At 50.1% G+C, this 15,954-nt stretch overlaps 4 protein-coding genes across 4 annotated transcripts; 1 reads left to right on the top strand and 3 right to left on the bottom strand.

Moving 5' to 3' along the window:
* Positions 1 to 88: 88 nt before the first annotated feature.
* Positions 89 to 1,927, bottom strand: TRIVIDRAFT_48126 (uncharacterized protein; the record flags this gene model as incomplete). The annotated part of the gene is made up of 1 exon (XM_014098872.1): positions 89 to 1,927. One exon carries the CDS (start codon positions 1,925 to 1,927, stop codon positions 89 to 91), a length of 1,839 nt encoding a protein of 612 aa, XP_013954347.1.
* Positions 1,928 to 3,871: 1,944 nt separating this feature from the next.
* TRIVIDRAFT_193122 (uncharacterized protein) lies at positions 3,872 to 6,180 on the top strand (the record flags this gene model as incomplete). Its single annotated transcript, XM_014098871.1, has 2 exons — positions 3,872 to 4,456; positions 4,513 to 6,180. The coding sequence occupies 2 exons, from the start codon at positions 3,872 to 3,874 to the stop codon at positions 6,178 to 6,180; spliced, it is 2,253 nt and encodes a 750-aa protein (XP_013954346.1).
* A 125-nt stretch (positions 6,181 to 6,305) lies between these two features.
* TRIVIDRAFT_224321 (uncharacterized protein) lies at positions 6,306 to 8,194 on the bottom strand (the record flags this gene model as incomplete). Its single annotated transcript, XM_014098870.1, has 4 exons — positions 6,306 to 7,522; positions 7,588 to 7,698; positions 7,754 to 8,039; positions 8,099 to 8,194. The coding sequence occupies 4 exons, from the start codon at positions 8,192 to 8,194 to the stop codon at positions 6,306 to 6,308; spliced, it is 1,710 nt and encodes a 569-aa protein (XP_013954345.1).
* Positions 8,195 to 9,374: 1,180 nt separating this feature from the next.
* On the bottom strand, positions 9,375 to 14,414 carry TRIVIDRAFT_155403 (uncharacterized protein; the record flags this gene model as incomplete). Its single annotated transcript, XM_014098869.1, has 12 exons — positions 9,375 to 10,696; positions 10,760 to 10,824; positions 10,880 to 10,930; positions 10,989 to 11,060; positions 11,111 to 11,234; positions 11,288 to 11,623; positions 11,691 to 11,853; positions 11,908 to 12,550; positions 12,678 to 12,918; positions 12,980 to 13,283; positions 13,340 to 14,110; positions 14,181 to 14,414. 12 exons carry the CDS (start codon positions 14,412 to 14,414, stop codon positions 9,375 to 9,377), a joined length of 4,326 nt encoding a protein of 1,441 aa, XP_013954344.1.
* Between the last annotated feature and the right edge of the window lie 1,540 nt (positions 14,415 to 15,954).

Here is a 15,954-nt window from a genome sequence, read left to right as displayed (position 1 = left end):
TTATAGTGCGTAATGAAGCAGTATTGAAGTATTGAATTATTCTTTGAAGCGATTCAAAATGTGGACCACATTCGGATTTCCCGAGATACTAGGAAAATAGTGGAAGTGATGCATCAGCTTCATCGCCGCTCAGGGGGGCAGCGCGGGCCTTGCTCGACGACATCTTACGGACGGCATCTCCGGTTATGCTGGCTGCGGTGCCAGTCCATTCAACCATGGTTGCGCCGCGGCGAAAGTGAGATGCCAGATGCTGGACCCTCTCGTCCCAGCTATGCATCTTGAGCTGGCAGAAGCCACACACGCTCTCGTACTTGTCCTGCCGATGCTGTAAGAGGTGGAGATTCGGTTTCCATCCGTCCCACTTCCGGCAGCGGTGGAACTTGTGCAGGTGTTGCCATAAATGGTCCTTTCGAGTAAATGTTCTCTCTGACACAGGACGCTCTGCGCAGGACTGAAACTCGTGAGCTTGCAGATGCTCCTCCGTTGGCGACGCCTGACCGCAAAAGATGCATTCGGGCTCACTGTGATTCACGCGCCAAACAAGATGTGACTGTTCCTCTGGCAGGGGAACTTTACATATCCAAGAGTCGAGGCCAGGTAAGTGGATGGATCTCTCGTGGCGCACCCAGTCATATTTCTTTTTAAAGCTTTGGCGACAGAAGGTGCACTGAAACATGTGGGCCTTTCCTCGTTCTGCGGCGGCTCCTCTAGCAGCCCTTGCATTGGATGAGCCAGCCATCAGATCGCCGTCGCCACCATGGATGGAGCTGTGTGCTGATAGAGAGAAGATGCCCGGGTCGTCGGATTGATAGAAGGAAAAGGCAGACGATCCAGAGTTGGAGGAGGCCTCGTAGTGACCTGAAGGGTGCTGGTTGAAGACGGCTGACTCGCTGCTTGCCGAGGAAGGGGCGCCGTCGGTGCCGTAATTGCCGTCGAAGCTGTAGAGGTAAGCATCTCCCTCGTCACCCTGGTTAGAGATGGCGTTCTCGATGGCCGATGCCGAGACCGGTTCCTCATTTGGGGGAGAATGTCTCCAGCGCTCCATCGGTGACATGCCACTCAGGAATGTCTGAGGCATAGGAGATCCTTGCAGAAACACTTTACTGCTGTTGTTGAAGTGCGACTGGGCGGTCAGACGATGACGGCGCCTAGCATTGGCGAACCAATTGATAACCTGCGTCTTACTGAGGCCACTCTGCTCGGATAGCATAGACTTTTCGTCTTCGGATGGATACGGATGCTCTTGATGAGTGGCGAACCAGTTTCTCAGGACCCTAGTCTTCTTGACGGACCGAGTGCTGTTTCTCTTATGTGAGACGGACGATGATCGAGTTGCCGTTGGAGCAGCCTCTCGCTCGATGCGCCATTGCGTCGTCCCCTCGCGGGTGGTGGCATCGTCGACCTCTTCGCAAACGCCGTGCAGATGACCAATGACTGGGAGAACAGTTTCGTAGGCAGAGGCTTCTCTCTTGCTCCGCTCAGCAAGACTGCAATCGCGGTAGAGGGCTACGCAACTAGAACAAGAGCTGACGGGGTTTGGGTTTGCCTCCGTCGTCTGCAGGATGAGGCACTGGAGCCGTAGGCGTTTGCAGTAGTTGCAGGGTACAGGTGGCCGATGGGCGCCGTTTTTGATGAAGAACTCGTCGATGGCGTTGAGGCTCCTGGTAGTGTCTTGCAGTGACTGCTGCGGCTGCTGTTGCACCTCCGTTGCCCAGAAATGTCCGGCATCACTCAGAGTGCCCGGAGGAAGCGGCAACGGAGCGGCTCCGTCAAAGGGAGAGCCGGGGCCGCCGGGGAAGATGCCGGAGTCGGACCCCAGCTCGTACTGGAATTCGGGGAAGCTGGAGCCTCCACCGGCCGGGCTCGCATATGGGCTGCCGGCATAGGGGTCTGAGGGGGAGAAGAAGGGTGGCCCAAACTGGTCCATGGGGACGGATGCCTGCAGCTGGCGGGGAAGCTGGTCTGAAGCCTGCTGGTGCTGCTCGAATGGGAAATGCTGCTGAGCCGGCAGCTCTGGTTGCGAGTGAGGGTGAGAGTGCGAGAGAGAGACGGCGTGAGGCTGGAGTTGGGGCTGGTGCATGAGGCGGTGCTGGGTATCGGTCATCCCCATCCCCATCTCCAAGCCGACGCCCGCCATGGTGAGATTGCCGACGTTGCCCCGATCCTCGTCCTTCAGGAACAGGCCGTTATCCATGGCGAGATCGCGTAATCGTCGGGGGCGTAAGCGCTCACCGTCTCGCGACTCGCGGTTCGGCCACAGCTAGCTGGGACAGTCGCCTATCTCGGGCTCTCCAATTGAGTGTCTCACCAGCTCCACGCTCTGGATCTTTTGCAGCAGGCAAGACAGTCCCGTGTCACTGTTACTGCCACCGCTACAGGGCTTCTTCCGCAGACTAGCGGCCCAAAACCCTCGTTAGTCCGCTCGATTCAACATGGATCGACTGTTTCGCAGCGCTTCGGTGCCTTCGACCGGCCGTCGGGGCCAGCACAGCAGCAACGGGCCTTCCAGCGTTCGGCGCCTCGGCCCTTCTCAGCGGGTCTTCCGTTGGAGCCTCCGTCGGGGGTCCTTTTTTTTCTTCAGCGTCTGTCCGAGCACAGAATTGCGGTTGGCGGAGGGCGGAGAAGGCGCACGCTTGGATGGTGAAAATGTTAAGCATCTGTTTTAGTCGTAGCAGGAGGGCGCTTTTTTTCTTCTTTTGGTGCGGTGTCTCGGGTTAGTGGGGGAGCACGTGCACGACAATCTGGCCAATGCGCCTTCCGCCTACAGACAACCTTGAAAGCAAATTGATGTACGAGTACGTACTTCTTACGAGTGCAGCGCTAAAAATACAGCACTCGAGGTGGCCACGGCGGCAGAGAGGCGCGCTGTTGGGTTAGGGTTCGGGGGGGTTCTAGGGGTTCTAGAGCCGTTGCAGGCGGTCTACAGCGGGAGGTTGCGCCTAATCCTTCGAGGCGCTTCGACGGCTCGTCTGAATGGACACATCGATGGCAATGATGCTATCCATACGTATAGGTACCGGTACGTGCGATCTGTAAGGGGCACCAGACGCCTTCTTCTACATCTGATGAGGGGCGAAAAATGGCCTGAGAGCACATGTATTTTGTCATCAGGCTTCAAATCAACCATCCACGGCGCCTTCTGATGACAGCAAGCAATGTGGTCGTGTTAGGTACATGTACATGTACACGCACGTATGTACCTTATGTAGCATCTCGCCCACTGTTCCCATTTTTACAGCGGCCAGAAACGTCCCAGCCAGCACCATTCTCTCTCTTTACAGCGCCTTACAGCTTCCTACAGCATCTTACAGCATCGTACAGCGGCAATGCGCCTTCTCCTCCACATAAAGAGGGGCGGCACTCGGCATTATCAGCGCACTACCGCATGTACTTGTACATGTACATGTACGATTACCACACGAGGGAGGGAAAAAACGACATCGAAGCACTCAACAATATCAAGAACAAGATTTTTTCAGCCAGCAGAGCAGCAGAAACACACCAACGCACCGGATACACTTCCGCTTGCTCGCCAAGGGGTCCATACTGCCGGACACTTACCGTCTTGGGTGTCTCTTGCAGACTTGTCGTCACTAGCAGCCAAAGTTGCCATCGATTGGCTCACGCTTGGAGCTGAAGCCGGCGCAGATAGGAGTTGGTCCCGGCTATGAATGGAGATGATTGAGACGAGGGTATAGCCGCAACTGGGAGCGAGTCAAGATACTGATACTACATATACCTGACAGAATCCACCGCCTTCTTTGGTTTGTTGTCTTTCATACTTCATCCTGTCTTGTTCCACGTCCTCCTACCCTGCATTTCACATTGGATCCGTTACCTCATCTATCCCGCTCCTCCTCACTACCAGACCATGACTCGTCGCCCTGTCTACTTCAATCCCGCTGCCAAATCGTGGATCGCGCCATTAACAGATACCCCAGAACTGGCATATCGTTTCCACTCACAGCTGCCGGCTTATTCACCAACCAGCCTGGTCTCTCTCAAGCACTTGGCTGAGCAACTCGGCGTCGGCGCCGTCCACCTCAAAAATGAGACATGTCGACTCGGACTCCCTTCCTTCAAAATATTAGGGGCCTCATGGGGCACATTCCGAGCCATCGCCCAGAAACTTGGGCTTCCTCTCGACTCTTCTCTCGACTCCGTCAAGCAAGCGCTGAAATGCACCAAGATTACCCTATACGCGGCCACGGATGGTAACCATGGTCGGGCCGTTGCTCGCATGGCGTCCATCCTGGGCGTTCCTTCACAAATCCATGTGCCCGTTTCTATGCATAGCGGTACCATCGATCTGATAAAGTCAGAAGGAGCCCGTGTTGTCGTTTCGGATGGCTTCTACGACGCTGCCGTTGTCGATGCCCGAGTGGCAGCTGCCCTTGACAAGACCGCCATTGTGGTTCAGGACTATGCGTCTGGTGATTATGTTCAGATCCCACAGGCATGTGAACCAGCTTTCACTTCTTCCTTTGGAGCCTGCTAACATATATCTTTCAGTGGATTGTAGATGGTTACCTTACCATGATGCTGGAAGTCGACGGCCAGCTTGGGGCTACTACCCCTGACCTCGTTGTGGTGCCTGTGGGCGTCGGCTCTTTTGCCCAGGCTGTAGTAACACACTTCAAACAACAAGGTAAACAAACCACGGTTCTAACAGTCGAGCCTGATACATCCGCCAGTCTCTGGAAGAGTCTCAGAAAAGGTGAATCTTCCACCACGTCGGAAAAGACGCCCAGTATCATGGCAGGATTGGACTGCGGGACCCCTTCGTCCATTTCTTGGTCTATCCTCCGACACGGAGTGGATGCAAGCCTGACTATTTCGGACTTTGAGGCTCATCAGGCTTGCGGCTACTTAAAATCCCAAGGCGTATCCGCAGGTCCATGCGGTGCAGCACCCATTGCCGCACTCAGGAGGCTGAATCCTTCGGATAGAGAAACATTAGGTCTGACCAAAGATTCGGTTGTGGTTGTCTTTTGTACAGAGGGTCCGAGACAGTATGAGATTCCTCACAGCGTGGCAAGCGATGACCCTGTCGAGTTGACACAAACCTTGGTCAAGATCAACTCGGCCAATCCCTCCTTGGGGTCTATTCCTGGCCCTGGAGAGACTGCCATCGCCCGCTACATCACTGCCTGGATGGAGCATCGTGATATTGAGACTCACTGGGTTGAGCCAACACTTGGGCGGCCTTCTGTAGTAGGCATCGCACGCGGATCGGGCGGTGGTAAGAGTCTTATGCTTAACGGCCACATCGACACTGTAACACTCATGGGGTACGATGGAGATCCCCTCAGCGGCGACATCAAAGACGGCAAGCTCTACGGCCGTGGAGCCGCTGATATGAAATGTGGCGTGGCAGCCGCCATGGCCACCCTAGCCAACGCAAAAAAGCAAGGCCTAAGGGGAGACGTAATTTTCACGGGGGTAGCAGATGAGGAATTCGAGAGCATCGGTACACAGCAGGTACTGGAGGCGGGCTGGAGGGCCGACGGTGCCATTGTCAGCGAGCCGACCAACTTGGAAATCCAGTACGCGCATAAAGGTTTCGTATGGTTCAAGGTGGATATCCACGGCCTAGCATCCCACGGTTCGAGGTACGATCTCGGTATCGATGCAATCTGCAAATCAGGATATTTCCTCGTCGAATTGGATAAGCATGCGAACCGTCTGACAGCGCAAGCCGGCGATCCTGTTCTTGGCCCAGGAAGCATACACGCTTCCATCATCAAAGGTGGCGAAGAAGTCTCATCCTACCCTTCTCTCGCCCAGATCCAGATAGAGCGTCGAACTGTGAACGGCGAGACGCCAGAGACAGTGAGAAAAGAGCTGGAAGATATCCTCAATGACTTGGTCGAAAAAGTCCCAAACTTCAAATACAATCTCCGGACCACCTTCCATCGCTCCTCGTTCAAGGCTGGCCTTGACCATCCTTTTACAAAGCTTGTTCACAAGCATGTTGGGAACACTCTAGGCAAGGAACCAGTCGTGTTAGGAGCACCCTACTGGACTGACTGTGCATTATTAGCCGATGCTGGTATTCCAACGTTGCTTTGGGGACCAAAAGGAGAAGGTTTGCATGGAAAAACAGAGTATGCAGAGGTTGAATCAATAAAGCAGGTCGCGGAAGCACTGACTGCAGTTGCTGTAGAGTTTTGCAGCTAGCATTTACTGTTTGATAGAAATGTCAAAACACAAAAAAACAATTGAAATACTCATGTATAGAATATTTATACCATTACACCTTTAACCCACTAGCTTTCCTCCAACTCTTTAGCTAATCTCATAACTTAGACATACTCTTCAGCCTCAGCTGTCATTGCCTCGGTCTTCTCAGGCGGAATAGAAGCTGTCAAACCCAGAGAAGCAGCAATAGCAAACAGCCTCTCCTTTTCCTGCAGAGCTGTCTCATCACCAAAGACGCGATCCATATCCTCCAATGTGCGACCCTTGGTCTCAGGCACGCAAAAGTATGTGAATACCAAACCGATTAAGCAAAAGGCTGCAAAGAAGATATATGTGCCCCACTTGAGAGTCTCGAGCATATCAGGAGTGACCAATCCAATAATGAAGTTGCACATCCAAGTTGAGCTAGTAGTGATCGCCATAGCCTTGGATCTGCTACCCAAGTTGAAGATTTCCGAGGGGTACACCCATCCGATAGGAGCAAATGAATAGGAGAAGTTGACGTCGTAGATGTAGATAAAGGCAATTGCAACTCCACCTGGGACTTTATGATCGCCAAGGCCAGCGCCGTATTTGCCGACAATAGCACCGACAATGATAAGGGAGATGAATGTCCCAGTAGCACCGCACATGAGCAGAGGTCGTCTTCCAACTCGATCAATGAGGAAGAGGGCGGGTAGAGTGCTCAGGGTGTTGACAATGCCATAAACTCCTGTTGCTAGTAGAGACGTAGTGTTTCCTGATAGTCCCAGCTGTCCAAAAATAGTCGGAGCATAGTAAATCAAGGCGTTGCATCCCTGGAATTGTTGCAAAAACATGATGGCACTTCCGATAAACACGCGTTTGAAGCTAGGCCAAGTTGACAGTAAACCGTAGTATTCGGCGAAGAAGAGGCTGACACCATTCTTGCCGGGGTACTTCTCCCGAGAGTGAGCTTCGTCGAACATAACCTCGGCTTTAATAGAGAGATACTCTTCTCTTAGGGACTCGGAATCGGGGTGGACACGTCGGAGGCGGGCCAGTGAGCGAAGGGCTGCTTCTTCGTTCTTTCGCATGAGGTAGAAGCGCGGAGACTCGGGGTAGAAGATCATTCCAATACCGAGAATAAGTGCAGGGACAATTTGCAAGGCAAAAGGGACTCTCCACGCAGCTTGGCTTTGCCCAGTGCAGCCGTTGGGGCCAACGTCGTTTCGGGGGTCAAAAGTTGGCTTCTCAGGAGTGCCACCTGAGTAGGGGATGTCAGGGGCACAACGGGTACCGCCGATGTATTGAGTGCCGTACTCAAGCCAGTAGCTGACAAGAATTCCCAGAGTAATGCTCACTGTAGAAGAAATATCTTGTTTAGGAGACGGAATCGGTATGTGGAGTTAAGAATCTAAGACTTACACTGCTGTAGCACAACAAGCGTTCCTCGAATACCAGCCGTAGAAACTTCTGACATATACATGGGTACAATCATTGTAAGCATACCAACTGCCAGACCGGCAACAGCTCGTCCTACACATAATGTTACTAAAAGCCGATCCAAAATAATGCAAGATTTCGGACTTACCACCAAACAACATGCCGATTGTAGTTGCGCCAGATTGAAGAGCAGATCCAAGAAGGAACACCACTACAGCAGCCATCATTGAGCCCTTTCTACCAAAGCGATCCGCAATCGGACCATTCATCAAGGAGCCAAACCATGCTGTGAGAAGCAGCGTAGAGACAAACCAGCCCTTGAAGCCACTGTCCAGATAGATCCTTGGGAAGAGCGCACCGAAATTCTCCATCCCAAGGACACCAGAGACAACACCTTGGTCATAGCCAAAGAGGAATCCACCGAGAGACGCAAACTATTTTGTATTAGCGTTTGCGCTGATTATGCCATAAATTGCGTATTCCTTCAACTTACAGCCGAGAGGCCAAAGATGTACGGATTTTCGCGAAATTGGCGGAAAACACCCTTGGTAGGCTGCGCCGCACCGACGTCTGTTGGATTTGGCGACATCGTGAGTTGCGCTTACAGCAGTAGTTGTACCACAATAACCGCTAAATGAAACTGAGAATCCACAAGATACTTCAAGATATCCGGCTCAAATCCCACCAAGAGCAGTGGATCAGCGGGCCTTTATATCTAATCCTTTCCCTTATCACAGCCATTTTCTTTCTGAACACAGAATATGGGTCTTGTCTCTATTCTGACCGCACTTAGGGTGACTGTCGCCCTGAGACCCGGTACTCGCTCTCCGCATTCCCCCTCCTCGTCCAAGCTACCGAAACTAGCAGTGAAGCCAAGTTCTTGCACCGACAAGCCCTAAGCCAACTTTTCACGTTCTATGTGGGGAAGAGATCGTCATCAAATCCAATGGCAGGCGTTAAGATGGAGATAGCACTGGAGAACGTCTTACAGATCAGTGCAATAGCGCCTATTACCCCGTAAAGAAGGATGCCCGCCCTTGTTACTAACTGCCATGTGCCTTTGTATGTGGGGGAATAACACGGAGACTCACGCCATTGAGTCAAGGCATCGGAAGTTGAACGAGCCAATTTCTCCACATCGATGCCACGGTAGTGGAGACTAGTGCCCGCAGAAGCAAGGATAGAATTTTGCCGTATCACACGAGGAAATGTCTGGTGAGGGTCACAGTGATGCGGCGTTGTTGGTTTAACGGTACCCTCGCGAGTCATGGTGGTCGGCCCTGTAATTGAACTATGTCATGATGGAATGCGGCGTCGGTTGCCTGAATAAGGAAATGATGAGCTTTTCTCCGAAGCGAATTGCAATATTGATGGTTGACAATGTTGGGGAATTTGCGGAGAGAAAAGCATCTTGCAGATTCCCCGGATTCATCTGACTCTGCCATGTGAGCCCTTGCTTAGCCATTTAAGCGCTTAACCTAAGTGTTTGCCATCACCACCCCATCAGTTGAGCATCGTCATGAGGAGAATATGAGAATAAACCAGGAAATCGCCACGAAGAGTGAGTATATACACGCATCATAATCATTATTTCTGAATACTATATTTGCTTCAATATTAGTACAATCGAAGCCACATCCAAATTTAAGATCAAATGACTTGTGATAGAGTTCTAGGTTAGATGCGACCAGTTACAGAATGCGGAATTACATCCATGCCATTATTTGTCGGTAACTACACTCTTTAGTCCTTGTCTTGAGCAATGCCGATCAGCCCATATCGGTGCCATTCCTTGTCAATCTGCCGTTCCCATCAATCATGTCCTTGGGCGAACCAATGTTCACGATCCTGCCCTGATCCAAAACCACCAAAGTATCATATTTGCGAACAGTATCGAGGCGATGCACCACGGACAGCACTGTATGGTTCGCAAACTCCTTCTCCAGTGCCGCTACCATCAATTTCTCAGTCGCACCGTCTACCGCGCTCATTGCTTCATCCAAGACGAGAATGTTGCTTTCCTTCTTGTGGAGGATTGCCCTTGCTAGGCAAACGAGCTGCTGCTGGCCAACGGAGAGCGACAAGTTTTCGGTGTCGGTATCGAGGGACCCAAATTGCTGAATAGCATCCCAAACCTCGAGTGATTCTAGCACCGCGATGATTTCCTCAGTAGATGGGGGAGAGGCCTTGCGATTCGGGAGGACAAGGTTGGAGCGCAAGGTGCCCGGGAGGAGTGCGGGATGCTGCGAAACAACAATTATGCGAGCGCGCAGCTCTTCGTTCGATATTTTGGAAATATTCAGTCCGTCGATGTTAATGATGCCCGTGTAGTCGACCAGCTTAAAAACTGTCGAGAGGAAAGAAGACTTGCCGCTGCCCGTCCGTCCACAGATGGCAACCTTCTGGCTGGGGTTAATGGTCAGTGATACATCGCGCAGAACAGCCGTCCTCCTCTCCTCTCCCTCTATCTGGTATGTGGCTTCAATATTCTGCCACTCTATTCTACCCTGTGATGGCCAAGATGGTGGTGGTTCAACACGGCCGTCTGGTGTAGGCTCGATCTCCTGTGGCGTCGCCTTGACAAACTCTCTGAGACGAGTGATGGCTCCGAGAGAAGTCTCAAGCGCCGTCCACGACGTCAGGAGATTTGAAAGAGTCTCACTGAAGCCCATGACGCTATACATTGCGACAGCCATGTATCCTGGCGACGTAGAGTTGGTTACAACTGCGAAAAGGACTAGAAGCACAGCAGAGACCGTGACCAAGAGATCAAGCACTAGCGTAAGCCATCTCTGGATAGATAACAGGAGGTAATGCGGCCGCTGAGAAATGTCCAGTAATTCTAGCGATTGTTGAGATATCGCTTCTTGCCAGCGAAACGCACGGATAGTTGCCAGACCCTCAATCGTTTCTAGAAGTTGCCTATAAAGAGGCGCCTTTGCCTGCAGATCCAATATTCGGAGTTGGCGAGATGTACTGAGGTAAAACTTCTGTAATGAGTACAGAATAATAAGGGCAACAGGTAGAGTCGCTGCGAGATACCTCGCTCCGAGAACGATCAAGATGAACTCGCCGATGCATAAGAGTATGGCTAATGTTTGTTAGCTAAGACATAAGCTTATGGTGCTATGAGCGGCTACGAGGGGCGACATACCGGCAACAGTAGTATAGACTGCAGTAGGGAGTTCGCGATCAACAAGTGTCATGTCTTGACTAAATCTGTATCGTCCGTTAGTTTCTGAGCTGGCTGCGCAATATCTCTGTTTTAGTCTACCTATTGATTAAGTCGCCGTTGTCAGTGCGGTGGAAAAATGCCATCGAAGCCCTACAGGAACTTGTAAGTAAATGCCATACAGTGTATAGACGCAATTCTTGTTACACACTTCAATGTAGTTTCAAGCAACTTCCAATGTAGCCATGTAGCTGAGCGAGGAATGACCTTAACAAACATAAACCTGTGTGCTTTATTAGACATAGACTTTTGGCACCAGGGGCAATAACGTACCAGCAGTCAAGACCTGTAGTAAGAATAAAGAGGGACAAAAGTGCTACGTAAACACTGTAGTACATTCCGTTATTGGTCTGAGAGCTACCGTCACTTGCTTCGGTCCACCATTTGAGCCAGATTTCTGCAAAGGCTTATTAGTATATGTATCGATAGAAAATAAGCGGATAGACAAACGAGTGAATTGCTGGAGGAATACCGGCATCATTGCGGTAAATAGAGCCACCAAGGCATGTTTCCAGCCAATAGACTGGAAATAGAGGAGATAAAGTGCGGAATCTCCTGTTCTAGCCAAATCTTCCGCTTCCTGCTCGTCTTCGTCTCTGGATTCACCGTGGGCTTTCGCTGATACTTGCTCACTAGTTTCCGATGGACTGAGCGATGGAACGGGGTCCTTTTCATCTTGGTTGACTAGATGAGTGGCGGTTTCACGGACGACAGTATATGATCCTTGATGGGCGATTTCACCCTTTTCAAGAATAATAATCTGATCGGCATCTCGGAGGTATTCAACTATACAAAGTAATCACATATTAGCTTCTGTGCCCAATTCCGAAGGTAGTGGGGACCTTCCACATACGTGTGTGAGTGACAAGAATGACAGTCGTACGCAACTGGCGTAAAATCCCCACTGGGCCAAATACTTGGACCCAAATATGCCGTCGTGTGTCTGGGTCCAGACCTGAAAAGATATCATCGGCAACAAAAACTTGCTTTCTGGAATACACAGCGCGTGCCAACGCCTGAATCATATCTAGTTAATGCCTGCTTCTGAACGGCAAAAAGCTTGAACTTACAACGCGCTGCTTTTGGCCGCCACTGAGTGTCAAGGCGTTTGTATTGTCACCTAAGGGGAGTTCTTGGAAATCTCTTGTCAAAGCACAGGCCACAACAACCGTGTGATACCAGTCATCATCCACAATGCCGCATTCCGGACCGGCAATATTTTGTTTAATGGAAGCCTTGGTAAGCCAAGTCTGCTGGGAACAATATGAAGCGCCAGCAAGAGAGCCTTGCAGCTCGCCAGTAGCTTGCATCTCGCCCAGAATGCCGAGGAGTAGCATAGACTTGCCAGACCCGACCTTGCCAGTAATAATAGTGAAGGTGGATGGCTCTATAGAAAACGTAAGATTCTTCAATATTGGCTCTTGATGTCCAGAGACACGAAAGGAGACATTTGTTGCTTGAATAGCCTGCCGCCTAGATTGGAAAGTGATAGCTGAAAGCTCAGTGTCGCTGTTGAACATGCCGCTGTTTGAAGAGGGCAATGTATGTGGATACTCCATCATGTTCTTATTAGCAAAAGCCTCAATTCTCTCAAAAGAGCCTAGGCAGCTGAAGAAGGATGGCACAGAATATAGAAGATGTGAGAGCGGAGCGACGATCAGACCGATAATAGAGAGAGATGTGAAGGCTGAAGTGACAGTAAAGTGTGCACCGCTTTTACTCTGAACTGCCATTGCGACGCCGAAAGTGACAATGGGAGCGAGGGCCGTCGGGGTATTGCCTACATATAAGCAGTATCTTTAGTATAAATGATTGGCACGATATTTACAATGTAGTAAACTTCTTACCCAACATGTTCATATATGTGATCAATGTACGAAATCTTTTAGATTGGTCGAGCTCGGTAACTCGTAGTGCCTGAATACTGTTCATCCAGTAGGATATAATGCCCAGCATCTTGAACTCTTTCATGTTGCGGAGAATTCCAGATGTAGTGCTAATTCGAGTTTGTATAGCAACGTTCCATGATTTCATCGCTGGCCCCATTCGCTTGGAAAGCTTTGTCATGCCGAATGTACACACTATCTAAGTTAGTCGGCGAATAGGAAAAAAAAGAGGCAGATGCCGACTAAATCAACATACTGATGACTGCAACGGCTGGACCAACAGATCCAGGACCAGTTTCTCTAGATAGCAGCCATATGGCCAAGACAATCTCAATTGGGTTTGCCCATATCTCATGAATAGTCTCTAATGCACCGGTGATGGCCATGACGTCGGGGCCTATCAGTGTCAAGGCAGCGGAATTTGGGGCAGCGGATTTGCCATCACCAGTGACCGATATCGTATTTGCATCAAGCGTGTGAATATAGACTATAGAAACAAGAGCTCCCCGAACCATAGTTAAAGAGCGGAATAGCTGATGCTGGTAAGCGCCTTTTGAGATCTGCAAAACATTGCGGGTTAGTGTGAAGTCCTGTCGACACGAGTTACTCAACATACAGCTATGCCCAGGTAAACCAAAGCTGTGGCACCGACAAGAGCGAAACCTGTGCATTTCTGTAAATCATCCCCCTTTTCGTTGGTAATATAGCTGACAACGCGGGTTAAGAGAAATGGCTGCGCAAACTTGAACCCAATCCAACAGAAGCGAGGAAAGATGGCTAAGATGAGCGCCCCCTTGATAGAGTCCAGCAGAGCAAAGAGCAGCTTGTTACGACGACAAAATTCGAGCTTAGGAGCAGACCATTTGACCCTAGCAGCTTGGATTTGGCCGAGGAGCTGCGTGGACTTCATTGCAGCGTCTGTATCATACAGCGAGTTGTCGGAAAGGGTTGCCCGAAAGCCCCGGATAAGTAAGTCATTCAGCCACCAAAAAAGACTTCTATTAACGATACTCCCAGTCATTTCTGGGCTGACATGATTCCATGGAGGCAGCAGGATGCTGCGCTTCTCCTTGAGCTCGAGAAAGAGCGTAATGACCTTGACGCCTAGCGCGGCTGTATATACTGGAGCGACTGCATCTGCCCTGACTAACCACAAGGTGCGACATTGAACAGCATCAAATGCAATGGAGAAAATAAGATAGACGATGATTATTGTGGAAGGACGAACTGAGCGTTGGTACTCAAGATGGCTCAATGCAGCCAATGCGATTGCATCGACTAGGGTGAATGTCGCCGCTGTGATTGAGATTGAAGTGGCCAGCCCCTGGTATTTTGACCAAAGAACGACCAAAGACAATTGCAGTGTAATAAACAAGAGATATATCACCTATATATACCGATTACGTGTATGGTGAGTGAAAGCCCAAGCTTGAGATTCAGAGTCGTTACGGACATACTGATTTGAGGTGATCCAGAGAAAGTCGAACTACTTTTGGCGACTCCCGTAACAAATGCGCAATTCGAGGCAGCACACAGATAAAAAAGAGCGTACATGGAGCGATAGTGAGGATGGATTGCTCGAATTTGAGGGTAAAGTCGAATCGAGGAGATGAACAGTTGGTAGCGACTGGACCAAACAAGTCGTCGCAATCGGCGAGGCCACCTAGTGCTGGATCGCCTATTACATTCATTTTGATGGCAAATTCATTGAACTCGCTCTCGATGCAAAATATGGGATGGAGTTCGAGGTAAAGAAGCACAAAAGCGACGAACAGGAACAGAAAAGCACCTGGCAGAGCACCGCTGCGAGGGAGAGTTGCTCTCGCCAAGGCCCCAGAGCTACGCTTTCTGCGATACTGGAAGTGCGGCCTTATTTATATTTGCATGTCCATATCTATGATGTTGGTCAGCCTGATATGCACATTTACGCAAGTGGATACAGCTCCGAATGGGAGGTGGTAGCCTGCAGCTGTTGTTGGTTACTGATTAGACGTTGAAAATCCTTCATGTATAAACAAAGAGCATTTGGGAGATAGTGCTGTAGGGAATATATGAAAGAACCATTTCAATTAGATCTATCTAATTATATCAGTCTTATTTCGTCTGATCAAGGCAAAATATATTGTTGATGATCATCCAGCTAGATCAGCTCACTCAATCAGGGTTATCGGGTCGAACCAAAGTTACCTGTATCCTATTGAATCGCAATCAACCACTTCATTTCAGAGCACGCAAACGCAGATAAAATCACCCACTATATGCTATTATAAAGCCATTTTGACAAACTTCAAAAGTTCATATAATCTTCCGTAATATAAATGATTACCATATTGTTTTGAATGATCTTTCCCTCTCATTTGCGGTTATTTCTGCTCTCTGCTTTCCCCTCACTCGCCTGGCACCGACCTCGTTCTCGCCCCCCTGTTGAGTGGCGCAACATCCATGTCGCTTTTTCTGAGGTGACGATAATTGGCTTCAATAAACGAGGGGGGGAAGCCTGGGGAGCTTTGCATGGAACTTCTGCAACTCTCTTTCTCCTGCTGCCCCACCCCTAGAGTAACCAACGCCACTATACATTGCATCAAAAATACCTGAAAAGGATTTAACAACTGATTGGAGCTGGCTACTGTACTCCGGACCACCCTCCAACGACCCCCCCTCCCGGCTCGGCAATCCCCGCCTTCTCGCATGGTCCTTGGTGTTGCATCTTTCACTTCACAGCCTCGCCAAATATCTTGCAACGATTATTGATGCCTCGCCGATCCACTACTGGTAAGCTAGACGGCGCCGATTTCCGTGACAGATTCCTGCAGTCCATGGTAGATCAAAGTAGGTAGTCGAGGTTCATGGAATGCAGGAAGTGCTTGTTATACAGCTGGTGCCCTCAGTTGGCCTCCAGTGTTGCGCAACTTCGAAGAGGCTACGACATGAAATCACCTTGGATTATAAACTGGAAATTGAATACTGCAGAGGTTCTCCCTGAAATAGATTTTATAAATTTTACGCAGATGTAGCTGAACAAGTCATTTTTCACTTGACTACATGAAAGTATACCTAGCTCCTTGACTTGCATTCACGGGATATATATGTGAGAAAAGTGCGCATTTTATCAAGCAGTCAAATATACAGTTATAGCTCTTCATCTGATTTGACTGAAGCATCCCATAATACGGTCCAATCCCTACATTTCCTCTCCCCCATCCCATTCACTCTCTCTTGCCCCTTTGTGTT

The sequence above is a fragment of the Trichoderma virens genome, assembly GCF_000170995.1.
Source record: "Trichoderma virens Gv29-8 chromosome Unknown TRIVIscaffold_81, whole genome shotgun sequence".
In the NCBI taxonomy this organism is placed as follows: Eukaryota; Fungi; Ascomycota; class Sordariomycetes; order Hypocreales; family Hypocreaceae; genus Trichoderma; species Trichoderma virens.
This window is presented reverse-complemented; position numbering and strand designations above follow the sequence as displayed.